Source organism: Archocentrus centrarchus, chromosome 7 (genome assembly GCF_007364275.1).
Source record: "Archocentrus centrarchus isolate MPI-CPG fArcCen1 chromosome 7, fArcCen1, whole genome shotgun sequence".
Lineage (NCBI taxonomy): Eukaryota > Metazoa > Chordata > Actinopteri > Cichliformes > Cichlidae > Archocentrus > Archocentrus centrarchus.
The window spans coordinates 35,025,622-35,053,535 of NC_044352.1; the positions used below are offsets into that span (position 1 = coordinate 35,025,622).

The 27,914-nt window shown below is 41.5% G+C and overlaps 5 protein-coding genes across 9 annotated transcripts in view; 1 reads left to right on the forward strand and 4 right to left on the reverse strand.

The window, feature by feature from the left end:
• The first annotated feature begins 92 nt into the window (after positions 1-92).
• Positions 93-6,665, forward strand: tmed4 (transmembrane p24 trafficking protein 4). The gene is made up of 5 exons (XM_030733065.1): positions 93-322; positions 1,708-1,808; positions 2,847-2,972; positions 4,109-4,255; positions 4,350-6,665. The coding sequence occupies exons 1-5, from the start codon at positions 187-189 to the stop codon at positions 4,497-4,499; spliced, it is 660 nt and encodes a 219-aa protein (XP_030588925.1). The 5' UTR covers positions 93-186; the 3' UTR covers positions 4,500-6,665.
• Positions 6,666-6,718: 53 nt separating this feature from the next.
• Positions 6,719-11,545, reverse strand: plpbp (pyridoxal phosphate binding protein). Of its 2 annotated transcripts, none has more exons than XM_030733063.1 (8): positions 11,381-11,545; positions 10,627-10,734; positions 10,495-10,530; positions 10,327-10,402; positions 8,602-8,742; positions 8,379-8,521; positions 8,163-8,261; positions 6,719-7,831 (listed from the first exon to the last, which is right to left on the reverse strand). In XM_030733063.1, the coding sequence occupies exons 1-8, from the start codon at positions 11,468-11,470 to the stop codon at positions 7,628-7,630; spliced, it is 897 nt and encodes a 298-aa protein (XP_030588923.1). In that variant the 5' UTR covers positions 11,471-11,545; the 3' UTR covers positions 6,719-7,627. The 2 variants fall into 2 exon arrangements, with proteins under 2 accessions (XP_030588923.1, XP_030588924.1); XM_030733064.1 differs by lacking the exon at positions 11,381-11,545 and adding an exon at positions 11,284-11,327.
• A 2,812-nt stretch (positions 11,546-14,357) lies between these two features.
• snrpg (small nuclear ribonucleoprotein polypeptide G) lies at positions 14,358-17,427 on the reverse strand. Its single transcript, XM_030734069.1, has 4 exons — positions 17,289-17,427; positions 17,087-17,109; positions 15,953-16,077; positions 14,358-14,601 (listed from the first exon to the last, which is right to left on the reverse strand). The coding sequence occupies exons 1-4, from the start codon at positions 17,318-17,320 to the stop codon at positions 14,551-14,553; spliced, it is 231 nt and encodes a 76-aa protein (XP_030589929.1). The 5' UTR covers positions 17,321-17,427; the 3' UTR covers positions 14,358-14,550.
• A 1,215-nt stretch (positions 17,428-18,642) lies between these two features.
• On the reverse strand, positions 18,643-23,416 carry LOC115783789 (zinc finger protein 850). The gene is made up of 2 exons (XM_030734790.1): positions 23,266-23,416; positions 18,643-22,809 (listed from the first exon to the last, which is right to left on the reverse strand). Exon 2 carries the CDS (start codon positions 22,782-22,784, stop codon positions 21,219-21,221), a length of 1,566 nt encoding a protein of 521 aa, XP_030590650.1. The 5' UTR covers positions 22,785-22,809; positions 23,266-23,416; the 3' UTR covers positions 18,643-21,218.
• An 817-nt stretch (positions 23,417-24,233) lies between these two features.
• tbc1d22b (TBC1 domain family, member 22B) overlaps positions 24,234-27,914 on the reverse strand; it is a 35,849-nt gene continuing 32,168 nt past the window's right edge. For 3 of the 4 annotated variants that reach the window (XM_030734618.1, XM_030734616.1, XM_030734615.1), the window contains one exon: positions 25,651-27,817. In XM_030734618.1, coding sequence (XP_030590478.1) covers positions 27,689-27,817 — 129 coding nt within the window. In that variant the 3' untranslated portion in view covers positions 25,651-27,688. Of the gene's footprint in view, positions 24,389-25,650; positions 27,818-27,914 lie in introns of those variants that run through there. The other variant, XM_030734617.1, reaches the window with a different exon arrangement.

Below are 27,914 nucleotides of genomic sequence, written 5' to 3' on the forward strand. Positions count from 1 at the left end.
TAAGACGATGGGATTCAGCTGACGGGGTGTGGATGGAGGTCCTGTCTGATAGGCCTGACTCAGGGCATAGCGATCATCCCACCCCAGGAAACCCCCTTCCTGCTTCCGCAGAGAGAGACGTCAGGTAGCCGCAGCGGCATCACAGCTTCCTGTGCTGATACGCGCATAAGTGAAAGAGGCTAGAAGATGCTCTCTGTCCCGGCTGCAGGAGTTATTTTATTACTAGCTTGGATTTATCCAAGTGACGCCCTTTATTTTCATATAGGAGAAACGGAGAAAAAGTGTTTCATTGAAGAGATTCCGGATGAGACCATGGTTATTGGTACGTGGCTATGAGCTCGTTAACATAAGCTAGCTAACAGTGTATGCTAACAGCTGGCTGCAGCAGAGATGCCGCGTTGGAAATGACAGCGGGGACCACCACAGAATATAAACCATAACCATATGGCTTATATTCTATGGGGACCAGAGGGAGACTTCTTCACGGTGTTCAGACCGATTTAAAGTGTTTAAATAGCGACCTGTTAAGGTTTTGGCCGACTAAACTGGCAGTTGGTTTGTCTGACCTGGACTCTTTCTTATGTCTTACACAATATCAAATATATGCCACCGGACCTGAAAGTAGATTTATGTCATTGTAGAGTTGAGACCTGAATATAAAAAATGCATCGACATTTGTGTTTTATTGTTAACTAACCGTTGTGCAGTAACCTGCACGATACACTAGATTAAATACATTTTGTGCATATGGACCTATACTGTTTTTATTGTAATATGCTAAAACAACAATGAAGACAGAAATTAGATTTTTTTTTAAGGCCGCAGTAATTTTTAGTTTGAAAAGAGCCGTCTGTAGTGATTAAGCGTAAAATGTTTCCTGTATAATGCGGCAGTTCCCTGAGCTCTGCTGATGTTTGAGCCCTTTCAGTTCACCGTGTTGGCCTTGGTCTCAGCGCTGCCAGCAGTCATTTCACTGACTGCTGCAGGTGTGTTTTAAGTAAAGAAACTGATTAAACCGACAGACAAATTCACCAACTAGCTGGTGAATTTTGTTTAAAAATGTTTTTTTCCAGTGCAGTGATCATTCCTGGTGATTTAAATTTAAATGTAATTTGCCTGTGCTCACTGGTGGATAATATACATAAATGCCATTGAAGTTCCTGTGCACAGTTTCTTGCCATCTGTTAGCAGATGAGCAGAAATACCCACATTGTCAGCATGGTTCATTTCTCTGTTGAGCTCTGCTGAAAAACAGAGATTGTATTGTCAAGGTCTTAAGCTTTGTGCATTAATGCTTTTTAGAAGGTTGGAAAAATGAGCTCCAGCATTTCCAAAAGTGGACTCTGTCATTTTACTGACACATACATAAATGTAAGGTCGTTTAAGCAGCAAAAATAAATGAGAACTGTTGCATAACTGTTGCACTTTAATACATTTAATAGTTGAAAAAAGCTTAGTCATTACTCTTTATCTCTGTGTGTTTACTTGCATTTTGCTTTTTCATTCTGTATGATTTTTTATAAACTGCCCCTGTACAACTTGCATTTTATTAATTGCCTGCATTATTCCTTTGGTGGTATTTCTACCTGTATGCTTAATATAAATGTGATTCCCTGGCTGTGTTATTGGTGCAGAAGTGAAAGTTGCAGTGAATGATCTCTTGATGCATTGATGGCACGTTTGGTTGTTTGCTTTTTAATCTAAAAGGAAAGTACAGGACTCAGCTGTGGGATAAACAAACCAGCTCCTTCCTCCCATCCACGCCTGGTCTTGGGATGCATGTTGAGATCAAGGATCCAGACACAAAGGTAAACACAGGGGAGGTCATTTTCTATGGAGGGAAATTATTCGCAAAAGGGTTACGAATGGGTATGCTATGATCCACAAGTGTAAACTGTGTTTTTCAAATGTGTACAACAATTTGTGTGTAATTTTGAGTACTCTCAAATGTGTGCTCCAATCTACACACAAGTACAAAGTAATTTGAACACATAAGAAGACAGTTTTACAAAATGTTTGTGTCAAAACCTGATTAAACACTTATCGTTTACACGCAGCTACATAAGATGGTCATATACTGGCTTCAGAGGATGAGCCTCACAGTGTTCCTTTATCTGCAGATGTGCACTGACTGTTTTCCCAGCATCCACCAGGAAGCAGCAGCTTATTTAAACCGTATAGAAACCTTCATTAGACTATTGTATAGCATCTGTAAATGTATGTTTTCTAGTTGAGAGATGATGAGCTGTTTTGTGTATTTAGAAAACATTGAAATAATACAGGAATCCACAGGAAGCTCAGATGTCCCAGTTTTCCACTAGCACTTGAATGCAGCTTACGTTTGTGGATCTGTGGTAAGCCGACTCTGTGAAGAGAGTCTCAAAATCCCACTGATGAGTGCGTATCAGGCGATCTGTGCGTGTGTATTTATAGATCTGTAAGAGAAAGGATGTCACATATTTTTAGATATTTTTTATGTTTCTCACAATTTCGTCGAGCACTTGTGTTTGATGACAGTAAAGGTTTCTGATTCTGATTATGCTGAAGATCAGATTGGTTAGCTGAACTTAAAAACGTGCATAGATCAGTATTGATTCAGGTTTGGATATATGCATGTGTAAAATAGTTTTACCTTTGTTCTAAATGCTTTGTATCCCTGTGTGGAGCGCACACAAAATTCAAATTCTTGCACATGTTTGTAAATCTAAATCTAGTAGTTCACACTTGTGGTTTATGCACATTTGCAACCCTTTTGATGCTAATTTAACTCCATAGTTTTCTAATACATACCTGCATGTGGAACATGTAAATGAAATCTAAGCATTTGCTGCTTTCAAATTTCCCAGATCATCCTTTCCCGTCAGTATGGGTCAGATGGACGGTTCACGTTTACCTCCCACACGCCCGGAGAGCATCAGATCTGTTTGCACTCCAACTCCACCAAAATGGCTCTGTTTGCTGGTGGAAAACTGGTACGAACAACACCTCTGACTTTCCATTTAAAATGTTTATCGGTTATTGATTAATAATTAATATCCTTAATAAATATATATTTTTTGGGAAACTCTGTTTTGTGAATGAGGTTCAGTGTGAAATAACCATGATGAGTGTTTTCTAACCGGAGGTGCCTTTGATCTCAGGAGGTAATTCTGCAGTATTTTGTCTGAATACCGATTGAAGTAGTTGGCTTGAAAACTGGGTTTTGCACATGAAATTGAATTTTATGTAAAATTTGATCAATTCCAAAATGGTCTCTTAACAATTAGCTAAAATAAAACTTATAATTTTAGCTAATAATATTAGCACTGCTGCCTCTCAGCGAGAAGGTCTGGGTTCGAATCCACCTTGGCCCGGGCCGTTCGCATGTTCTCCTCGTGTCTCCGTGGGTTTCCTCCCACAGTCTGGGGTTAAGTTAACTGGTGATTCTAAATTGCCCATAGGTGTGGATGTGACTGTGAATGGTTGTCTGTCTCTCTGTGTTGGCCCTGCGACAGGCAGGTGACCTGTGCTTGTGTGCCCTGCCTCTCACCCTATGGCAGCTGGGATAGGCTCCAGCCCCCCCCCCCCCCCCCCCCCCCCCCCCCCCCCGCGACCCTGAACAGGATAAGCAGAAGAGGATGGATGGATGGATGGATGAATAGTTAAACTCAGAGCCTGACCTATCCATCCATTTTCTTCCACTTACCCTGGTCGGGGTCGCGGGTGGGCTAGAGCCTATCCCAGCTGGCATAGGGCGAGAAGCATGGTAACATAACATAAATCCATATAATAAAAAGTCAAGACTGGTTTAAAAGGACAGTGTTCAATGGTGCCAGAGACATTTTAAGTCAAGAAGGACTGTTTGTTACAGCAGCCTGTGTCAGTCATGGCGGTGACACCCCTAAACTCTGTGGAGTGGCACTTGCCGGGGCATTTTCTCCAGAATAGAATTTTGTGTTTGGCTCTAATGAAATTCCTGGTCTGAAGTTGACTCATGTCTTTACTGTGAGTTGCTGTAAACTAATATGAACAGTTTGTCACAAAATCGCACACAACGTGTAGCAGCTGTCTGATCGGTGTGCTCCCAGGATGAAAATCAGGTAGATTTGAACTGTGCCTCGTGTTGCAGAGAGTGCACCTGGACATTCAGGTGGGAGAACACACCAACAACTATCCTGAAATTGCAGCTAAGGACAAACTCACCGAACTGCAGCTACGAGTCCGACAGCTGCTGGACCAAGTCGAGCAGATCCAGAAGGAGCAAAACTACCAGAGGGTCAGTAAAAAACCGATTGTGTTTCATGTCAGAGGTGTTGGATTTGCAGTTTAAGCCACGGCACTGACTTGACTGCGGTTGTTATTTTCTGCAGTATCGCGAGGAGCGCTTTCGCATGACGAGCGAGAGCACCAACCAGCGCGTTCTCTGGTGGTCCATTGCTCAGACGATCATCCTCATTGTCACTGGTATTTGGCAGATGAAGCACCTGAAGAGTTTCTTTGAGGCCAAGAAGCTGGTGTAATGTGAGTGTGAGCAGAGTTAGGAAACAGTACGAGCAGACAGACTTTGCTCACCAAAACAAAGACATGTAGAAACTTCTGGAAGGAGACACTTGGTCCTAATATTAGCCATAAATGGTACGAGCAAACCTGCAGTTTCTGTCCTGGGTCATGTGATTGTTTCCTGTGCTTACTCCATTCCTTTTAGCATTTCCACAGTAACACAACATTACACCAACCTTGTTATGCCTGTTCTGTTTTCTTGACTAGTGTCACTTTTCTATCTTCCAGTGTGGGAAAAATCTTCTTTTTTTTTTTTTTTTTTTTTGCATATGAAGAAAAATGAGAATCTAAAGTTGTTGCAAGTAGTTTATTTTTTGTCATATTTAGTGTTGCACATAGTTTCAGACAGGTTTTGTCATTTCCAACCATAACCTTGTAGTTACAGCTTACACATTTCTGCATATGTTATACTGGCGTCCTTTTGCATCTGTTTCAAAGCTTGACTTCAATCCACAGGTATTATTTATGAGCACCATATTAATGGTTTATGAGCAGCATGATAAATGGTTTCTTATTATTTCAGTGATGTGTTAAATACAGGTGGTATTCACAGATTGACTTGTGATACTTTGCCCGCAGTAGCAGTGACATCACGATCGAATGTATCAGATCAGCACGTCTGAATGTGTTCACTGCGTGTCTGTAACATCTGGCAGCTTTACTCTCATTCAGCTGATGAATGATGATGTGAGGAGTTTTAAAGTAGGAATTCTGACAGGTCATTGTATCATTAACGCTAATGTAACAAAATCCTTTTTTTAAATATGGGGGGGGGGGCAGCCACTCACACCTGGGGCTGCGACCTGGTCAGTCAGCCAATGAAATTTGCCCCCTTAGTGATGGTGGTGACTTTTCAGTCTTTATCTTGTGGCGATAATGCACCGTTACTAAACCACAACATGTCAAAGAATAGAAACAGAGGTTATGAGTTCATCTTCCAGTTAAAAATTCATAGAAAATAAAGACCAAAACCTGAGCTCTGCTTTTTTTTCCATGTTAATCTAGAAGTTTTGACATTTTAGGAAGTGAAGTAAAAAAGGAAAGTTTTGGACGTCAGCTGGTTTTTGCTTGCTGTGTCACACATACGGCATTCTTTTCAAGTTCTTTAAACTTTTTAGCATAATTAATTTGCAATTGAATTTATAAATGTCAGTGTCCTGGTCACAAAAGCAAAGTTTGGAAATAATAATATATATTTTCTTTATATTTAAAGCATAAACAATCAGGATATAACACAGGAGCAAAAACTGGAAGGAAGCCGATACATTGTTAGCTTTTCCCAACTCGAGCAGTGAATACGGTAGTATGACGGCAGCTAATCTCTGTGTTTATTTACAGTAGAACTCAAAATGATTTCAAATAATTCATCTAAAAATCTTTTTAGAAGTCTGCAAGGAGGTCACACATTTTGCTCCAGTATGCACCAACAGAGTGTAAACTGAACACACCGAGCCACAGTAGAGCCATGAATGGGAAATGATCTGTAATGAGCCTTTAAGTGTAACTATTATACATGTAATATTAATACATAACATTTAGTGTTTTATGGCTACAGCTTTAATATTGTTACAGGTCTTTTACAGAAAATACGCTGACACTAAATCAACTTGTGGAGATGTGCTTACAGTTATATCACGTTATAAACCTTTTATATGCTGCTTGTTAATGTGAAATGAATTGTTAGTGTCACCATCCGTCCTCCTACACTGTAGTTTACCAGATGTTTCTGTGGATCCAGTTTATGATATTTAATACCAGGAATGTGTGTTGTAAATAGCAGATACAGGTACTGGCTGTCCTTATCATTTTCTAATGCCTTTTACAAGGATTTACTACTGCAAAGGTCTCTACACTCTGACACCAGATTGTTTCATCAAAACTTATTTATTGAACAGAAATGTATTTATTGGGTTCCATTCATCAACAAGAAGTCACGATGAGGACCTTAATGTGTCCCAGTTTCCTAAATGCAGAGTTTAGATCCAGGTTCAGATCTTTTAGCCGTCGTATGCTCAGGCACTGAAGTCTTCTCAGAGATGTTAAATTGCCACTCTGGAAATATTCCGTTTTTTATTGTGCTCTGGGTGCCTGTTTAAAATGCTTAATAAAAAGAAAAACTCGCCAAACTTGTGTCTTCTCTCTCTGTCCTGCGGTGAAGAAATACACAGCAAATGTTTGCTTGTTTCAACAGTAAAATTTATTGCTTGGCTTTGGCCTCCCTCTGAGCCCGATTCCAAAGCAAACAACGCCCAAACGCCTCAGTAGACAAAAACCACACATTAAACCACAAACTGACCGTTTTTCATGGCGAAATACAAAAGAACACACACTGATGTGAAACCACTGCTACACCATCACAGCTGCAGTGTGAAAACCTGCTCAGATGATGAAACTAAATCACCACTTTGCATAGGTTAGCCCTCACACTCCCCTCCAACAAAGCAGCACAGCACGGACACGACACACAAATACGTCCTTGGGTTTACTCTCAGTTAATATCAAGAATACAGTTTTGACACCTTTGGCACACCGTACGAAACAATATCACACACACACAATGCTATGTAATTATAAAGGGATAAATTATTTATTAAGTCTTTCTTTCATCTGTTCAATAAAAGCGGTACAATGTACTGTGTGGAGGTTCTGATCTGTGGGGGACACATTTCAGCACCGTCATATGTTTAAGTGGAAAAGTAGAAAATATCACACAGCACAACAAATCCAAAGAAATCTCATGTGGAATCACTGAAGTCATTGTGTTTTCAGTAGTTTGACTTGTATCCAGTTGCCTTCACTAAAAGGTTTTCCATGAGGAGGAAGTCAGAGCTCTAAAAGTTAACAACACTTCTTTAACAACGTTAAAAAGGTTTAACTAGCTCTGTGCCACTTTTTAATGCTTAAAGAGCAACAAGGGCACACAAAAAGTTAGGATTAGGCAAATACAATTTACAATTAATGCAGGATTCCTCAATCCTAGCTCGGCAGAGCTCTGCGGAGATGATCTGCTTCACTGCGCTGTTCATTTTGCACGTGAAGAGGTTCTTTTGTTTTTCATTAAAAGGTATGTGAAAGGAGACGCTCCTCCTCAGTGTTCAGACACGGTGAGGTGCTGCATCTTCTTGGCGGCTTCTTCTGACACCATCTTAGACGTTTTCTCTGGGCTGGGAACTGGACTTGGACCAGGACTAGGACCTGGACTGGGATTAGGAGTGTTCAGTGCACTGTTGGGATACTCCCTGTTGCCGAATATGATGCTGCCCACTCGCACATTGGTGGCACCCACCTCAATCTTTATAAAGAAAAAAAAAAAGAAAGAAAAAGTAACAGTTAACCAGCAGAATCACATGTGGGGATTTAAGTCAAATATTTGGCACAACGCTGAGAATTCTCTAAAAATTTTCCATCAAATTTGGGACAAACATTTGTGCAGATATTCATGTTTTCCTGAGGACATCTCCTGATTACAAGGATGACTTTTTCAAGAACTGCAGAATGTACTGATGTGGGATTTGGTGCAGATAATCAATGACTTTAATCAAAGTGCATGCTCTCAAGCAAATTTACACACTCAAAGTTTACATCATTGCTGTTACCAGCTTCCATATAGGAGTGATACTCACCGCGTGTTCAAAATCTGTGGACATACCCATGCTGAGTTCTACCTCCTCCACAGGCAGCTTCAGGCTGTCGCACACCTCCTGCCTCCGACTCAGCAGCATCTATGCAGGGATAGTGTTGAGATTACAGACTGACACTAATAATGATAAAGTGAATAATAATGATACATTTTTATGCAAAAATGATGACAGGTAAATGCAGCTGTTCTTGTTTTGTACCTGGAAGTCTGGGTTGGGGCCCAGAGTGAGGTCGTAGCCATAGCGCCCAATGGTCATGAGTCCTAAGAAGTGCAGGGCGGGGCACTGAGTCACTATGTGCTTCACTGTGTTCACCGTATCCTCTGGTGGCAAGCCATGTTTACCTAAAACAAACATTTCACATTCTGTTTATGTGACAGCAACAGTGTTTATGATCAGACCCTCACATGCAAGTAGCACTCACTCTGTTCCCCGCTGGTGTTAACCTGCACCATGACCTTTAACCTCTGCATGCTGGCTCCTCTGACGCGCTGCCACGAGCTGTTGACCTTGTCGGCCAGTTTTGCTGAGTCGACTGTCTCCACGAGGAACAGATTCTGCACGCCTGCGCAGGAGGACGACAGGATATTGTTTGTTTTAAATCTAAACATCTTTATTTCATTTGGAACATACTGTCATGGTAAAAAGAAAGTAACCCCATCAGGCCTTATGACCTTTCCCACATTGCTTCTCTAAGATCACTGCCAGTGGCATTGTGCTAGCACACACCTGAATGCTCCACACTGTCAAAACTTGTGCTTTTATAGGAGGTTCTCACACCTGCTGATGATCAGTTAATCAAGTGCATCTGATCAGCAGCTCTTCTGTTCCCCCTTAATTCCTATGAAAGCAGTAAAGGGTGCACTTAGTTTTTCACACACTGATACTGCGTTTTAACTTTGTTTTAAAAGATAAATAATTAATGACATGGTGTGACTTGTCGGGTTGTTGTTCATCAATAAGACCTGCTAAGGACCAGATGCATACCCCGCCCCCGGAGGGGGGGGGGGGGGTATTGTTTTTGGTATGTCTGTTAACAACACTGCAGAAGAAGTACCAGTCTGATTCATACCAAATTTGCACAAAAGATCACATGATAAACTTTTTGCCATAATTAGGTCAAGGTCAGAAGCGAGAGGTCAAGTTATTCTGAAAACCTTGTGAACATGATAACTTGAGAATGATGTGACCTAGGATGTTCAAATTCACACCACAGATGCAGCGACTAAAAATCTCGGACATGTTTGAATCCCAGCAACCTTGACCTCAAGGTAAAGGTTAAAGGTCTGGTTTTCTGAACATCTTGTGAACACGATAACTCAAGAACGATGTGACCCAGGATGCTTAAATTCATACCATAAATGCAGATACTCTGGGACGACTTAGTTCTTACCATAATAATGGCAATCACAGAGTGACAGTATTCTCAGTGGTTTATAGCAAGTCACTGAGGCTCATGTGCACCCCATAAGATCTACTGAGACCCAGTTACTGTGCTTCCAGGGGTTTGTGTCACCTACAGATTACTGTGATGAGGCTGTATGTGTTATCTCAGTGAGTCAATGTTTGCAGAGTGACAGGTTTGTGAGACGGACAAAGTTCAAATCAGCTAAATCGTCTGCTGGGGGTGGGCTTTGCTGTGCTCGGCACCACTTGTTTTTTTTTATTATTAGGTTTGTGTACAACTTTAGAATTGACAGAGGGAGCATTTTCTTTTTACTGTACATCCCAAAGAAATAAAGAGAAACTGAATGAAAGCAAAAAAAAAAAAATGAAATCTGCTGTTTCTATTCAACAACATCATCAAAAATATCTTTCATGTTATTCAAACTGTATCCCCAAACCTTTTCAAATCTTTCTAGAGGAAGACTTGACAGCATTTGCCACATTCAGTGTGTAATATTTGATCTATGATCTGTTTTTTGGCATTTAAACACTGAGGATCATTAATATTTGTTCATTTTTATTAGAATTATGTTCTGCAGCAAAAAATAGCTTCTGAACGATTTTCTGCCCCTTAGGTCGTGGGAGCAGCATTCAGCCCCCCCCCCCCCCCCCCCCCCAAGCTCTTCTGGGGTGGGTGGAGGGAACAGCATTCCAAGAGGGCATGTCCTGGGTCTGTAATTTCCACAGGAGGATGGTCACTCACCCAAAAGTTTGTTGACGTTATTCTTCTGCAGATGGCCGATAAAATGCCACTTGATTTCTGGACATGATTCTAAGATCTGGATGAGGGGAAAAGAACCAGCGTCAAAAACTGCCACAGACTGTGGTGGAGGGGAAAAGCAATCCGACCTTCTAAAACATCTGAACGTACCAGGGGATCTGAAGCTTTGTCAACAAGTTCATTAACCTGAGGAGAGATGAAGGGCAAGGTCAATCAAATATATGTTCCATCTTTGTTCTGCTCCCAGGTCATGCAGAGACGCTGGCAGTGTTGCACACTCACATAATTTTCTCCAAAGTTCCGCTGCCCTTGCCTGTAGGCCTCCACAACCATCTCTGGGGGTTTTGTCTTGCTGACAGCTACGAGGCGGGGCGGCACAGCTGGTAGTGTCTGTGGAAGGACAACACAAGCTCATTTTTCATCTGTATCAGTGAGTGTCAGCAGAGGAGCTCAGTGTGTGATGCAGCATGTGAGCAGAGGTGTGACTCTGCCCCGTCAGGATCATCCAAAACAATGATGCTTCTGGCTGTTCACATGCTGCTACACATCATTCAGCCGCTCCTTGTTATTTAGATCATTAGTTACACTCCACAGAGAGATGTGGATGCCCGTGGAAACGTGCTGTGACCTACATCAACCTTGATTCTATTTGAATGGAGTGGCACTTGTTGAAAAGCAAATCTACACTCGTGGACATTTCTCACAGAGCTGTGGTGTGAGGAGAAAAGCACGATGGTACATCAACAAACAGGCTGAATTCCAATAATGCCGGAAGCAGCTGATGGACATTATCGCTACCCACCAATGTGCAAACAGAACCAGAGTGCATGTATCATGCTCCCCGCATGCACTAATATACTGCACGCATGGGTGTTATGAAAGTGCTGCCACAAGCCCGACCGTCTCCCATCCAAAGGTTGAAGTGTTTGGCAGCCTTACATAACGATTCGTGCTGCCGCAGCACGTTTTTTTAGGGCCCCGAGAGTGGAGCGACGGCAGCGGTGCTCCCGAGCGGAACATCCCGGCCTGCAGTTACCTTAGGCCGCCGGGCCGCCGCCTGGTTCACCCGCTCCACTACCGACTGTAGCGCCTTGGCAACTTCCTCCGACATCGCTACTTTCCACATTCCGTTAAAACAGCTATGACACAGAACGTAAAGATACGCGTCCACAGTGACGCCAATCGGCTTTCAAAATAAAAGTCCCCCTGAAGGGGAAGTGAGTCGTCCGGAGTGCGCCCCCTGGCGACCCGCCGTCAACATTGGATTATGAATACTTGTCAAAGTTCTTTTTTTTCTTGCATTTTGAGATGTTAAACCTTTTCAGAGTCACTGTGGGAGACCCGTGGTACTCAGAGAAACCTGAACTGAAAGTCAGAATTCCACAGCAGCAAACACAGTGGCACAACTTCCAGAGGAAAAAGTGTTTTAAGTCATATTTTGGAACAAAGTCAGCAAACTTTACAAACAGCTTTACCAGAGTTATCTGGTGATTGTCTAGATGTGCTGGTGACATATAAAATAACTATACAAGTATCCAGAGGCAGTGTGGTGAGACTTGCTACTGGAAGGAACAAATATTCACAGACTTTTAAATCACATGGCTGGTTTTTAATTTCTTTCTTTGCTTTTTTTGTTTTTTTGTTTTTTTTGCATGTACATATAACCTTTTAGCAATAAACAATTGATTTATTTCTATCATATCCTGCTTTATTTACATTCTTCTAAAACAATACACATATTCACTTACTGCTTTATTCTAAAGAATTTCCTTTAAACAATTTGTTATATATTTTATACCATTGTCTAGACAATTTGAGGTAACTGCAAAGATATTTTTTCTCAGAGGTTACAATAATATTTAATGAAGGTACACTGGCCTTAGTGTATTGCATTGTGTAGCTTTCCAATTTCAGCCACCCCTCATTTCTTTATATTTTGCAGGAAAAATGGGAAATAGGTGCAGCTCTTTACTGAAACAGAGTTTCAGTAAAGAGCCTGACCATGTTTATTCTTCAACACAGCCCAAACTCTGTTTAAAAGTCTTTACGTAGTTTTCAGAATCATTTTCCAGGCTTTTTGAAGGCAATTCCAAAACCCTTCTTTGGCTGCTTTTTGTGCCATTCTCTGTCACGCTGATCCCACACTGCTTCAATATTGTTAAGCTCCGGGCTCCAGGAGGCCAATCCATCACGGTTAGTGTAGCCACCCTTCCACTCAGATGGTTTTTGATTTTTTTTTGGTGAACAGCAGATGGATCAACTGAAAGGTCAGATGCATCTCAGGTCCTTTGTCAGATCTTTTTTCTTGAGGACATGACTTTCAGATACTGTTCATCTGCTGTAATAGTTTTTTAGGCCTGCCACTTCTTTTGTACCTCACTTATCCAGTTTCCTCAATTTTTTAAAGGACAAACTACTCACCATGCTGAGATAGCTCTTTGGGAATCACCGTATTGTTGCCTGTTAAACTGTTATCTTTGACATTTTTTTGTAGATTTAACTAAAGAAATTGGAACAAATTATGTGTTTTAGCAACAGGCTGTTAATAAAAAAAGTACCTAATGATAAAATGTAAAACTGGTTCTTCCTCGTCCTCTGAAAACGGTCAGGTACAAAGTGTGGACTGATAATGAGTGAAAAAACAACCAATGTCCAAAGAAAAAGTTTAAAAGATATTCAGAAAGCTTGGAGAACTATTGCTCAAGACCACTTTCAACAAAGTCTGGCTCCTTGGAAGCCAAATACACCGCTTAAAAAAAATAAAGGAAGACTTTTTAATCAGAGTATAGCATCCAGTCACTTAGACCTCTGGGATATTGATCTGCTCAGTTAAGCATCAGAGGGAGTTATTAATCAGTTTCAGCTGCTTTGGTGTTCATGAAATTAACAACAGGTACACTAGAGGGGCAGAAATGGTTTTACAGGTGGAGGACACTCACATTCTTCCCTCTTCATCTTTTTTGATTGTTTTTCCACTAGTTCTACATTTGGCTACCTGTGTGACCCTACAGAGGTCACACAGGTAGTCCAACTCCTCCAGGATGGCACATGCCAGAAGGTTTGCTGTGTCTCCCAGCACAGTCTCAGAGCATGGAGGAGATTCCAGGAGACAGGCAGTTACTCTAGGAGAGCTGAACAGGGCCGTAGAAGGTCCTTAACCCATCAACAGGACCGGGATCTGCTCCTTTGTGCAGGAGGAACAGGATGAGCACTGCAGAGCTACAAAATGATCTCCAGCAGCCACTGGTGTGAATGCGTCTGACCAAACAATCAGAAACAGACTTCATTGGGGCGGCCTGAGGGTCCAGTGTCCTCTAGTGGAGCCTGATAGGTATTTGAAATACTAGAATTTGCACTGGTACTCCGTGTTTTTCACAGATGAGAACAGGTCATACCTCAGACTGTCCAGGAACTCTGTGACACCCCAGTCCAGATCTGGGAGATCCCCAGGACACCATCTGTCGTCTCATTGGGAACATGCCTGACAGCACATGGGGGCCAAACTACTGAGTAGCATTTTGAGTTGCTGCAATGAAATTTCAGCAAAACAGACTAAGCTGCTGCATTATTTTACTTTGATTTTCAGCGTCTTTGAATTCAGCCCTCTGTAGGCTGATTTTAATTTCCATCAATGTGGCACTGTTTTGTTCCTAACATTACCCAGTCTGTATCAGTGTGGATATCCAGCATCATTTTTCCCATTGAGATCTGAAGTGTTTTCAAAGTGTTCCTTTCACTTTTTTTGAGCAGTGCATAAACAAGTGGTTGCACAATACTTTTGCAGTGTTGTACATCTTCATACAGCTGTTTTACTACAGAATTTCATATCAATGCAGGACTCCTTTCCTTGAGCTAACCCAAAGTCACAATGTAAGCAGGTAGACTGCAGTGGAATGAGTCCCTGAGGACACGTATAAGATCATAGAGTGGCTCATTCTGCCTGTTCTTACAGTAACATGTAGAACAGAATAGTAACTTGTGGTATTTAAATATAAACCCGATGCAAAAAAAAATTACAAAGACAAAACTGATTTATTCACAAGACTGCACAGTTCAAAAAGTCCAAACAAAAACACTATGGAAATCAGAAACCTCACAATTCAGAGATACAAATGCTTTGCCTCTTTACTGAAGAACCAAAAAAGGACAACAATGTAAAAACATGTGGATGATTCTCTTCTCCAGCCTCAGCGGCCTCCTCCTCTCTCATACTCTCTCCAAGGCCTCCAGCATGATGATGCTGTTTCCCCTGATGACCTGTGAGAAATGACACCACACAGTAAACATGCTGCCATCATGACTAATGTCCTACAGGCTTTAAATAAAGAACAGAGCTCTCCAAGTCTAAACAGTGTTTAGTGTCACTATTCACAGCAGGTAAAGCAAACAGCTTTTCTTGACATCTTAGGCCCCGTTTACACGACAGCGTCTCCAGTGGAAACAGTGTCGTTTTGTTGTTGTCGTTTCCCGAAAGTGACGCGTTTACACAGAGATGTTTCAGAAACGATATCTGTTTACACAGAAACACAAAATTCTGCAGTTCCTATTGCCAGGCCACACGCAGGCGGTGTGGACACAGGAGCCGCAACCATAGTGCGCATGTGTGATTGTTCCCGTTTCCAAAAAAAGCAGCGTTTTCCTCCGTTTACATGGAAACGGAGGCCGGAAATGCTCCACTCTGAAGCCTTCCAAAAGTATTATTTTCACTCTGTTCTCGTGTCAACGGGAAACTGAAATGCATCAAAACTGAGCGGTTTTCATTTTGAAACAGCGTCGTGTAAACAGGGCCTTACACCAGTGTTTCTCAGACTGTGGGGCGCAGGGTCATGACAGGTGCTCTGCTACTGTGCAGCTTCACTGTACTGAGCTCTAACTAAGAACTCTAAATGTTCCTGCTGAAGGTGGAAACCACTTGAGGGAAAAAACACACCGTCAAGTACAACCAGGCCACAGACGACGAGACAATAGCAGCAGGTAATGTGTGACCCAAAGTAAATGACTCCACCAAGACTCACTGAAATACTCACTTGTGGCGCTCCATATGACAGGAAGAGCAAACGGCAGATGGAAATTACTTATATGGTGGAAAAGCAGGGCTTTAAGCAGCTATTCTTACCTAAATTTTGCAGGGAAAACACTACCTAGGCTACTTTTGTGCTTACATTTGACTTGTGCTGTGTCACTACTATTGCACTATAATGCTGCTGCTGGCACTGTGTTTCAGTAGATTCACACTTCAAATTAGGAAGTGTGTCATCATGCTCATTGTAAAAGAAGGATGAAAAATGCCTTAATTTACTTAATAGAATGGCAAGCATCAATAAAACATTCAATATTTTTTTCTAACTCGTGAGCCATATCATCTCAAATTTTCTTGAACTATCATTATATAATTTTGAGGCTACATCCCCCAACCCTACTGCACTGCAGGGCTTCCCTTCCCCATCTGTGTCTAACTGTTTTAGCTCCTGCTTCTTCCTTCCTTCCACAAAGTTGGCCGTTTGTCAGTCACACACCTCTAAAAAGCTGTCAATTATGAGCCACAATTATACCATCAAGATATCTGTTGCTGATAATGCAGAAAAATGAAGACAGACAAGGTACTGACCACCATGCCGATGGTGTTCTGCTGTCCTCCGGGGCCCATCTCCAGACAGTCATCCACCACCAGATTCATGAAGGGGTCGAACCCTCGCAGGATGCCCTGCACGTGTCTGCCTCCGTTCAACTTCACTGAAAGGAGAAAAAAAAAAATCTTTTACATCTGCTCAGTTTGTTTCCAGTCCCAGCGTCAAATGATTTTCTCTTCTGCCATCGTGTGCGTTGTATGAAGCAACTAGGGCTGATCAGATTGTGACTGTGGCCTGAATAACTGCAACCATCTTCAAACTCAAATTCTCCATTTCATCTTTACAAGCATCAAACTGCGATACAAGACCACATTTGGCAGCTTTAGATTCACCACATGCTACCACATACACACAACAAAGTGAGATGATATCCATGCATTCATAAAACCTAACATTTGAGTCCACAACTGTCAAAAGTACTCAACTAACTCAGTGTGCAGGGATCAGATATTTATTCTTAGGATTACTACAAAGTTCACTAACATTTCAAACTTTTAAAGACCTTATGGTCACTTCATAGGTTAACATTTAATACCTGTCTCACAATTCTAGCATACTGTCAATGAAAACCAGTTGGGATAATAATGCCCGTATAAGATAGTGTATTAACATTTGTCCTTAATATCACATTTCCAGCAGTAAGATAAGATAAAACTTTAATGATCCCACGACGGGGAAATTTGCGCATTACAGCAGCTCAGTACAGAGAAAAAATGAAAAGGATGAGTAAGAAGAAATAACTAAACTAAAACTAAAATAGAATAAAATAAAATAGCAAAAAAAACTATACACATATACATAAGCACTACATACATAAATATATATATATCAATATCAATACACACATTTACATATACACACATGCTGCGCATAATAAAATACATTTTCTCCCATGTGTACTGCCTGCACTACATGTCTGCCCTATGTTGTAATTATACAAAAAAACCCCAAAAACAAAACAGTAATGTGAGGTGAATTTTTCATGACCGAAATCATTCAATAATAATCTTTATTGTTCAATCTTGTGACTAAAAAACAGGGAGACCCAGGCTCTGTTTCAAAGACCAAAGATTCCCGGTTACATTTGAATCTGTGTGCGCAGTCATACTCACAGGAAAGCTTCTTGTCCATGAACCTGGAAAAGAAAAACATTCGCTTCAGTTATTGGACTCTCAGCACAGTCGCTCACACGGACTCACTAATGTTAGCTTGTTGTTGCTATCGCAAACAGCGCAGCAGAACTGCTGAGCGGGAAATACGAAGCAGGTACAAAGTACTCAGCGCGCCTTCATTTCACAAAGCCGGGTAACTTACTTCTTCAGCTCAGGTGGGTGTGCTTTGCTCATTTTGGCTGTATTTTCTGAAAGCCGAGGGACTCACTCGTATATTTCTCGTTTCACCGAACCGCGGAAGGAAAGCGTGCGCCGGGAACCGGAACTTCATTGACGAACTTCCATGATGGACCTCCTCCTGCTGTTTCCTCACAGCGCCGCCATCAGGGCAAGAGGAAGCACAGCAGACTACCTTTGAATGATTTGCAGCACTGGAAGAAATATTCAAATCACTTCCTTAAATGCAAATACCGCAGTGTTTATACACTCTATTACAAACTAAACTCATGCTTTGAAAACTTGACTTAAGCTCAAAATTCCACTTTAATATACTTAAAATATCATTTCCATACCTTTTTTTTTTGAAAGCTTTTCAAAGGTTTATCTGTGCATGTGACAAATAAACCTTATCTTACATCTAACTTAGCCTTTTAGAGACATTCAACCAGCAGCCACAGAAACAACACAAATAAAGTAACAGAGATAACAAAGGGGACAATTGCAAATGGTTAATTAAAAAATAAAGTATATATAATTTATATAAATTCATATAAAAAATATTTTTTTGGTCTTCCAATATACACTCACCAGACACTTCATTAGATACACCATGCTAGTGCCACAATGGACCACCTTAATTCTTCGTTTTTCAGATTCAGTAAGGTGGAAACATTCCTCAGATTTTGGTCCACACTGACAGCATCTCAGTGGCTGCAGAATTTTTTGGTGGCATTCCATGATGTGAATTTCCAGTTCCTCCACATCCTAGAGCCGCTTTCCTGGATTTAAATCTGGTGACCATGTAGGCCATCCAGTGCTGTGAACAAACATTTACCCCCTTCCTGAGGTTTTTTTTGCACATTTACCTGTTTCAGATCATCAACCTTATTTTAATATTAGACAAAGATAACCCGAGCAAATACAAAGTCCAGTTTCTAACTGATGATTTCATTTTAAAAAGCTATCCAAACCTACTTGTCATATGTGAAAAAATAACTGCAAAGTCTGGACTTAAAGCCAGTTAGGATGTTTTGGCATGACATTAAACATGCCACTTATTACTGCTGCAATATTAGCATCAATGGTGAGCTTTGAGCTGCAAATTCAATAATAGTTTATATTATTTATCTGAATCTAGAAAGTAGCTGAAGTCATCAAAAAGCAGCTTCCACAAAAAAATAAGAATATACTACTACTTGAGCAGAAATTAAATAACTAAGCTGACTGGGATAAAAACAAATTGTGGTATAACAATTGCTAATTTCAACAGCTCACCAGTAATTATCACCATTCTGCTGCTGTGGAGTATGCAGGCACATGTTAGCTGCTCTGGAGACTTCTCAGTTATACAGTATGAAAAACACCAAAAATCTGTTAAGTTTTATTTATGTCATCTGCAAAGAGCCATACACACCCACTTACAAAAGACCTCAGAAAAGTAGAAACTTCAAAACCTAGAAACGCATCTTCTACATGTTCACAGTCGCATTTTGAAAACAGTAGCTGAAAATACTTTAGAAAAAAAAAAAAATCATGTTGATTCAATTTCATTCACCAAAGCACACTTATTGAGCATCACAGACATACCGAAAGGCTGCCATCTATTTGCATAGTTAGGAAACACGACCCAAGCTCATGCAAGCTAAAAAGCCGGGCCATAATGAAAGGCATTGTTTCAGAGTTATCCATAAAAGCCAAGTTTGTTCAGTGTATAGATTAGGGTGACATCTCCCCCGTGATGAAATCTTGAGAACCAGAATGTAAACAAACAGCATTACACACTGTGACCTCACTCAGACACGGGGCTGCATTTATCTCTTGAGCAAAGAAATGAACCTCCACCCCGGTGCTCCAAGTAGCGCTGCCAAGACCTGGGTTCAACACACAAGACGACTGACAACACAACAAAACTCACACACCACAATCCATCTATAATTATTGCCAAATTTGTATGAAAAAATGAGGAAAATACAGCAGACAAAAGTTTTTTCTTTTGTTTTTTAAAGTAGGCAAACAGCAAACAGTGTATCAGAGCAGGTAGTGTTCTGGTTAGAACGTACCACGGCTGTGCAGACGGCCTCGTTCCTCAAAAACACCCTGAAGCAAAGACGAGCTTAGCTTCACTTTGAGCATGTGATTTAATCCCAAGACATTTTTGGAAAACGAGGTTGATCAGGATGAAATGGTGGCATCAGTTGATAAGCAATGGAAAGCCCAAACTAACAGCTGGATCTACACTGCAGGAACTTTTCCCAGGGACCAGGAACCTTTATAGGATCTCTATGCTTTTCCTCCACATCAGGTAGGTTTTAAATGAAGATGTCATTAGACAAGAGAGCCAATCAACAGCCTAGGTGGAAACATGAACCAATCATGTTGCAGTGACGAATGCATGGAACTGATGTTGACCATAGTTTCGGCTGTGTGGGGACAGGGATATCTATTTGTTATAGTTAAAACTCAGCCAAGTATCCTTACTTTTCCTGGCTTTGTGTATCCACATCTTTTAACATGGCATCTGTTGAGCTTTGATGGGTTGAAACAGAGAAGGTGCTCATGTCAGCATCCTGGGTTTAAATGCTGACACGTATCATTTTTTAAAATCTACCTGGTGATTCTATATGTGCAGTTAATGACCTGGCAGGCATAAAAAAATTTGTAAGAAAAATGAAGAAACTACAGCATGAACATTTATTTTTAACAAGTAGGCACTCTGGATTAAGGGTTTTTCTATTGGATGTGAATGATTGTGTATGTGCAGTTTTCATTCCTCAGTAAACGCTACTTTCAGCTGCTCCTTTCTCATGAACGATCGACACAGTGCGTAGCTCCGTATGTTTGATTTGGCCAATCTTACACTGCATGCCCTTCCTGACGTCACCCCAAAGGGAACTCGAACTACTCGAATTACACCAGCGAAGAACATGTGTTAACCACTACACTACAGAGCCACAATTTTTATTCCTCAGTAACCTTTAAAATTAATGCTAGCTGTCTCCCTGTTCCCACTTAGATAGCAGCTATTAAAAAACTGCCAACATACCTGCCTAGAGGTATTACCCAATGGCTGCCAGGTGGTGAGACCTGCTTCCAGAATCATGAGCTGCAGTTTCTTCATAAAGAAAAGCAACAATTTGTGCAATTTAACCAATCTTTACAAGTTTTTATAGCACAGTAAAAAGACAGACAACCACTGATCTGAAAGCGGGTTTCCCGGGTTTAAAGGTCTGGATATTCTGAGTTGGGACCCAGCTTAAATCATTGTGCTGGGGTCAGGCTTCAAACTGTTCATCCTTCAGTGTATTATAGAGTGAAAATCAATTTTCAGACAACAGCAGCCCTTCATGCTGAAAATTTTAGCCTTTTATCATAATTTTAGTTGTAATGAAGCTGAGGTTTGTCTTAAAGGCTGCTGCTAAACAACATACACACATCCTGTGTATAAAAGCCCACATTTTGTTCTGCCCGCTTTGTTGCATTTCAAGACAATGCAGCTCATTAATGCAACACTGCTCTGTTAGACACCCACATCTGAGAAGCTGTCTTGTTCTCAGACGTACAAACACTGATTAAAAACTCACCTTAAAGGCTGCTGTGATGGATCTTGAACAAATTGATTTCCTAACTGTGCTTTTAAGTCACTGTCTAGAAAGTAGCTGAGAACAACTTGCTGCAGAAAATGTGATTTATGGTTAAAGGGCTAAATAAAAACGCAATATGTTTCTTTAACAACACATTCTCTTTGACTGTTGATATGGTACCGAAAGCTGCAGCATGGGTACAAAAGCAAGATATTCTGAATGCTCAATCAGTGAACTCATGAATCAACAAGAATTTCACAGAAATTTCATCACCCCGCTGTCTAACCCTTCAAGGCAAAAAGGCAGTTGTTGATGACATTCACACTGACACGTCAGGCTTTGGTGGCTTGATGCGTGTAGCCCTCTGTCAAGTTATCCTCCTCCACCCTGACTCGCAGGTGCTCCTGACAGTGTTCTAGGAAGGAGTCAAGTGCAGAGAATCCCTGCTGGCAGGGCACACAGTGGTACAGCCTCTGCCTCTTGGAGCCGGGCCATTTGCATGTGTCCATCTCGGTGGTGCACACACTGCACTGTCTCCTCTTCACGGAGGTCTGGTGAAGCTCCACGTGCTCCTTCAGCTGCCACTGCAGAGAGAAAACCTCTGCACAGGAGGGGCAGGGGAACTCTCTCTCCACCTCCTCCTCCTCCTCCACTTCAGGCACTTCTGTGCATCTCCCTGAATCACCTATCTTGGTCCAATGTGCAGCAACTTTCCTGGGCCTCCCTGGGCCAGCCCTGACTGTCTTAATATCAGCTAGGCCGGTTTTGGCTGTATTTGGTCTGTTTTCTGATAGCTTGGAGTCTTTGGTGGTACATCCCACAGTCTGGCTTTTGTTTTTGATAGCAGCCAAGCTCAAGGATGTGTGCTGTCTGTAATGTGCCCTAAGCGACAAATGATGGACAAAGACTTTGCCACACACCTGACAGGGATACGTGCCTGCTTTCCTCCGCTTGATCACGACTGGCCTCTGCTCTCTCCTAACGTTCTTTTCTCTACTGTGCTTCTCTTTCCTGTGCACATACAGTTTAGAGGTGGTCCTGAAAACCATGTCACAGGAGCGGCAACTAAGAAGCTTCATTTGGGATTTTGAACTCTTACTTGGCTCTTCATTCATCTTGGCATTCCTTCCTTTCCTCATCTCCCCACTGGTGCTGCTTCCTTTGATGTTTTGCCCCTCCTCTGCATGGCTGGCCTCTTCATGGCGTTGCAGTGCGGCCTCTGTGCGAAAGATTCTGCAACAGAGCTGGCACACATTGTTAGCTCGGCCACTGGGACCTGGAGCATCTGAAGAATCGGAGCGAGCGGAGTCCCCCTCAGAAACTGGTGAAGAGTCCTCAGGGAGCCTGCTGGCATCAGCTATATCGGACGGGGATGGCAGCTTATTGCAGCCCGCCTGCTGATGCTGCAGCAGAGCCTGCTTCTGGGTGAAACCTCTCCCACACGGGGCGCATGCGTATGGGCTGCAGTCCAAGTGATGAGACTGGCGGTGAAGTGACTTGTCTTGTGGCCTTCCAGGATCAGAGGTGTGAGTCGTGCATGCAGAGCAGGGGGAGCCAAGCCGTGACATCCCATGACAAAGCTCACAGCGTGTGGACTCACACTTGTGTAGCTGTAAGGACGACCTCAGGGAGAACTCCTGGCCACATGAGGGGCATCGGTGAGGCTTGGGTAGTGTGTGTTCAGCCTCCTGGTGTTGCAATAGATCTGTGGCATGAGGGAAACCTTTACCACATTCTTGACACAGGTAGGTGGACAGGTGCTGCCTCTGGCTTCGCGTGTGCTGTTTCGTCTCTGCTTTTGCGATGAAGGTGGCAAGCCTTGACAGAGTGTCTGCGGCTGATGTGGAGCGGCTGAATGATTCTTGGGACCTTGTGGTGCTCCAGCTGACTCCATCCATCCTCCTTCACCAAGCTTTTTCCTTGCTTTAATGGAGACAGGAGAGGTGTGAGCAGCTAGCCCTTGAAAAGCTAAATGCAAAGGATAAAGGCTAAAGGTAAAGGCTAAAAGCTAAAGGCAAAGGCTAAAGGCACGAAGCAATACGGTTTTATATGTAAGCTAAATGGCACCACGCCTGCAGTCAACAGCTAGTCAAGCTCTGTCTGGATAAGAGGGAAACGCTCCTTATGAGCTTGTTCCTCTTTTTTTTCTTTGTTTTTTTTAATAATGTTCTGAATTATTGGTCGCTAAGTTTTATTCTCCTCCCCACGTACGTGGAGAACACAAACTGAGAAGACAGGGATCAGTTTAATGAGAACTCTGAGCTTCCACGACTGTAAACAACACGACGTGCTAGCTTCGTGTTTGCTAACCGCGCTAACACGGCTGCTAGCCGCGCTAACACGTCAGAAAAGCACACATGCGCTTGTTAAACAGCTTACCTTGGCACTCAGACAGGAGCAGTGCAGCGGCTCTGTTGAGGACTGAATAAATTCAGACGGTGCGCAAGGTTATTAATGGCTTTCTTTAACACAAACCGACCTGGCATGACTGCTAAATTGAAAGCGAAGTTTGAGGGTTACTCCTCTTAGCACTGAGTCAGGGTCACTTCCGGCACGTCACTTGCCCGCTTGCACATTAGCAGAGTTCTCAGTGACTGCAGGGAGACCACTCACAATGTTTCTACCCTCTCTTATCTTGCTAGTTAAAATCAAGGGGACTTTGATAAACAAAACAAAAAACAATTTCTGCCCACCACATAACTACTACTAACTAAAAAAATACATCAAATCTAAACTGTCCTTTGCCCCTTTCAGCAGGGGGGTTTCCAGATTGTTACAGAGGGGAACTAGAACAAGGCAGGGGAGGCCCAAAAGAAAATCATTACATTTAATCAGAAATAATAGAAATACATTGTAGGAAAGTGGTATATAAAATATTAGGCTTAAAGTAAAGTACTAAAGTAAAGGTACGATTTAGACTCATCACACAGTGTATTACTGGATCATAATAATTGATTTATTTAATGCATATCACTTCATTTAATGCATATCATTACTATTTATATTTTAAAATCTGCAAAGTTTTAAAATAAATACTATGGAGTACAAAGTACAATATTTACACCCAGAAGACAGTGGGGTCGAAATGACTGAAGTGGAATGGTGGTGGTGCCTCACAGTCAGGAGGTCCTGGGTGTCTGTGTGGAGTTTGCATTTTCTCCACTGTTCCAAGTTATGTCCATTTGTAGATGATGGCTCTCACCCTGGTTCCCCTTAGAAATGGTTTTGTAACCCTTCCCAGACTGATAGGTGTCACTGACTTTGTTTCTCAGCTGTTCTTGAGTTTCTTTGATGATCTGTTGCTTTTTGAGATCTTTTAGCGTACTTCACCCTGCATGAATGGGTTCTCGCTGGGTACTCCGGCTTCCTCCCGCAGTCCCCCATATGGATGGGTTTGGCTAGCTGACAATTCTAAATTGGCCATAGGTGTGAATGTGAGTGTGAATGACTGTTTCTCTGTTTTAGCCCTTTGATGTACTATGACTTCTCCTTCTGTCCTTTCCTGAATTGGAAAAGTGGAAGAAAACAGATGGAGAGAATTTGTCACGCAGAAATACTTTAAACATTTAAATGTTTCAGATCATCAAGCAATTATAAGACAAAAATAACCCAGGTAAATACTAAATGCAGTTTTTTAAATGATGATTTTATTTATTAAATGAAAAGGAGCTATCCAAACCTACCTGGGCCTATGTGAAAAACCGATTACCCCCTACAGTGGTTGTGCCATCCTTGGCAGGAAGAACTGCAATCAAGCCTGTGCAATACCTTGCAATGAGTCTTTCACATCACTGTGGAGGAATTTTGGCCCTCTCTTCTTTGTAGAATTGTTTTAATTCAGCCATACTGGAGGGTTTCAAGCATGAACATGCCAAAGCATCTCAATCAGATTAAAGTCTGGATTCTGATTAGTCCACTCCAAAACCTTAATTTTATTTATATATTTGTTTTTTGAGCCACTCAGAGCTGGACGTGCTGGTGTTTCACATCATTGTCCTGCTGCATAATCCAAGTGCGCTTGAGCTTCAGGGCACGAACTGATGGCTGAAATTCTCCTTCAGGATTTTCTGGTAGAGCAGAATTCATGGTTCCATCAACTACAGCAATCTGTCCAGGTCCCGAAGCAGCAAAGCAGCCCCAGACCATCACACTACCACCACCATGACACTGCTGAGAGGATGTTCTTTTTATGAAATGTCTAAGATTAAAATCTGATGAGTTTCTTTGCTGCTTTTTGAGATCTTTTAGCGTACTTCAGTCTGTCAGGCAGGTTCTATTTAACTGATTTCCTGATTAAACAGGTCTGGCAGGGATCAGGCCTGGGTGTGGGTCATGAAATTGAACTCAGCTTTCCAGCAAATTTGGTTAATCACAGTTCATTCATGATTTAATAAGGGTTGGGGATTACTTTTTTTACATAGGGCCTGGTAGGTTTCTTTTAATAAATGAAATCATTTAAAAATTGCATTTTGTATTTACTTGGGTGATCTTTATCTAATATTAAAATCTGTTTTATGAAACATGTGACAATATGCAAAAAGAAAAAGAAAGCAATCAGGAATCAGGCAAATACTTTTCACAGCACTGTATGTGCTCTGATGAACAATTATTTTTTTCCCATGTGGATTTTATAATAAATACGAAGCACTTTAGAACCATGTGCTTTAAAAACTGCTATTAAAAATACAGAAAAATATATGAAGAAGTGATGAACATCTGTGCATGACAAATGCCACCCCCTTCACGTGCACACACACAACATAATGAGGAATACAATTCATTTAATATAAACAGAAAAGGTGAATATACAGTAGAGACTGTAATAATTTAACAAGTCTTCATTTAAAGGCTGAACGCAGCACTGACTACTGAAGCACTCTAAAACAGTCTGTATTGTCCCGATAAAGATTTGGCATTTTGCTGCATGGAAAACACATTTTGTTAGGCTTTAGTTATTATTTTTAACCTATAAATTAAAACAAAACAAACAAACAAACAAACAAGTGAACAATACCATCACAGTGATAACACAATCATATGGCTCACCTGAATGAATGAGAGTGACTTTAAGGATACAGGTATACTGTAACACTCAAAAACATTCAAAATGGTTGGTGAAGATTGAGGAATTAAAAACCGATGACTGACAAACAGTGTATCAGACTGATGACATAAATAAAGGAGAATCTATTTCATTTTAAATACCATCGTGTCTTCAGTAGTACGTCCCTGAATATGATGCCATTAAGTAGCTCAGAATTCAGGTTAAATTGAAAGGGGTTCAGACTCATGAAGACCGCTGCTCCACGCAGTCTGCTGTGGTTGACGACGGTGGCAGCCATTAGATGGGTGTCGAAACGTTGTAACAAAGCTTTTGGTCCAGCATGGATCAGTTTTAAGTGTGAAGCAGATGACCAAACCTTAACTGTCAATGTAACAGTAAGAATATGAAAGTAAAATGTAATGAGTGCAATGATTGTCATACCTTCCAAACATATGCTGTACCATAATTATCACTGGCAATGAAGGTAGATGAGTTGTAACGCACACAATCATACTTAAAAAAAGAAAAACACTGTCATACTAATAACCAGTTTCCTGGAACATGTTACTGACAGGGTAAAGTCACAGCAACCCAACCTGAACCAAATAAAACACAAGCTTTCGCTGCATGAGTACATCACCAACGCTCATAACAAACGTGCCGTCACGGATTTGGAGCTGCGCTGTGTCTCAAACAGCATGATGACCTTCAGTACCAACAGAGGCATTTCCTCCAATTAAAACATACTGATTGTTAGATAGTAAATAATCTCTATAACTGAGGTAATCAAACGTTTTTCACCACTTGATATTTTGCACAGATTTTAGGTATCTCTGAAAATACTTAACAATCAGCAGAACTTTGGGTAAATCTTCGACCCTCAGGCCAAAACAGACAGGCTGGTGCTGATCTCATGAGTGCTGATGCAGCGTGCCCTGCAATCTTATCTAAAACTGGATTACAAAATGTAATAAAATTTCCAGGTTCAGGAAGGACTAATTGTTTACATTTTTAAACAGAATTCTAGCTCCATGATTGTTGTTATTTCAGGCCTATTCCCCAGTTCTTCACAGTGATTTCAAAATGAGCAGGAAGGGATATTGAGACAAATCAGTTTTTTTTCTGAAACACAGCCTAAAATTAAATACAGTACCTACTATTTGCTACTCTTAGGGCCTACGCCTAATTACAACCCAGAATATCAAAGGAAGGGGACGCAGTTCTAGTTATAACAGCTAGACAGTGTCAAACTAAACTTTGACATCTTTGAAATCGAAAATGACAAAGTATTCCAGTTACCTGCGTTACACCAATATTGTCCCTTGTAAAACAAAAAAGAAATGCAAAAAAATATAATCTGTAGATACCAGTTCTGACTAAAAGGATGATCTCACAAACATTCATCATCCCATTATATTACAGTGTGTTCTTCCAAGCACACAATGACCAAAACAATATAAGTAAACCAAAGTGGCATAGCTGTGCTTTTTTGTTGCCATGCAGCGCTGCCTGCAAATAGTCCCATATTCACTGAGGTCCATGTGCACCGTAAGCCCAAAATCCATGTAATATTCACTGGACTTTATTTTCACAGGATAAACTTGATAACTCTGACCTGACATCATGTCAGTCTCGTTTACGTCACCTCAGAGGCAGCACCTGAAGTGCATCTCAGACACCGTGAGTCCGTCCACTCACTGCTTAGATTGATTTTAAAAGTCAAAGCGCAGCATTTTCCCTGATGTGGAAGCATCAGGCTTATCGCTTGTAGTGGCTGGGAGCATCTGCAAACATGTACTTGAGTCTGTAGGCTTCAGCCAGGAGGAGACCCACTTCTTCGTTTCCCCAGTGGATCGTAGGAAGGTTCTGCAGTAGCATGAGGAGACCCTGAAGAACAAGACAGAGCTCCCTAAGACACTGACACCATTTGGAAATGTGGGGATGCAAAGATTTCACAGTATATACAATACTGCATGGGAAGCAT

Excerpts from the sequence above, each read along its gene's own strand:
- tmed4 (XM_030733065.1), top strand. The coding sequence starts at position 187 with ATGCTCTCTGTCCCGGCTGCAGGAGTTATTTTATTACTAGCTTGGATT. Across the intron at positions 323-1,707 it reads GGATGAGACCATGGTTATTG|GAAAGTACAGGACTCAGCTG; the intron begins GTACGTGGCTAT and ends TTAATCTAAAAG. Across the intron at positions 2,973-4,108 it reads TGTTTGCTGGTGGAAAACTG|AGAGTGCACCTGGACATTCA; the intron begins GTACGAACAACA and ends CTCGTGTTGCAG.
- plpbp (XM_030733063.1), bottom strand. The coding sequence starts at position 11,470 with ATGTGGAAAGTAGCGATGTCGGAGGAAGTTGCCAAGGCGCTACAGTCG. Across the intron at positions 8,262-8,378 it reads GCCCCAACCCAGACTTCCAG|ATGCTGCTGAGTCGGAGGCA; the intron begins GTACAAAACAAG and ends ATCCCTGCATAG. Across the intron at positions 7,832-8,162 it reads CCACAGATTTTGAACACGCG|ATTGAGGTGGGTGCCACCAA; the intron begins GTGAGTATCACT and ends TTCTTTATAAAG.
- snrpg (XM_030734069.1), bottom strand. The coding sequence starts at position 17,320 with ATGAGCAAAGCACACCCACCTGAGCTGAAGAA. Across the intron at positions 17,110-17,288 it reads CACCCACCTGAGCTGAAGAA|GTTCATGGACAAGAAGCTTT; the intron begins GTAAGTTACCCG and ends TTTCTTTTCCAG. Across the intron at positions 16,078-17,086 it reads CATGGACAAGAAGCTTTCCT|TGAAGTTGAACGGAGGCAGA; the intron begins GTGAGTATGACT and ends TTCTCCTTTCAG.
- LOC115783789 (XM_030734790.1), bottom strand. The coding sequence starts at position 22,784 with ATGGATGGAGTCAGCTGGAGCACCACAAGGTCCCAAGAATCATTCAGC.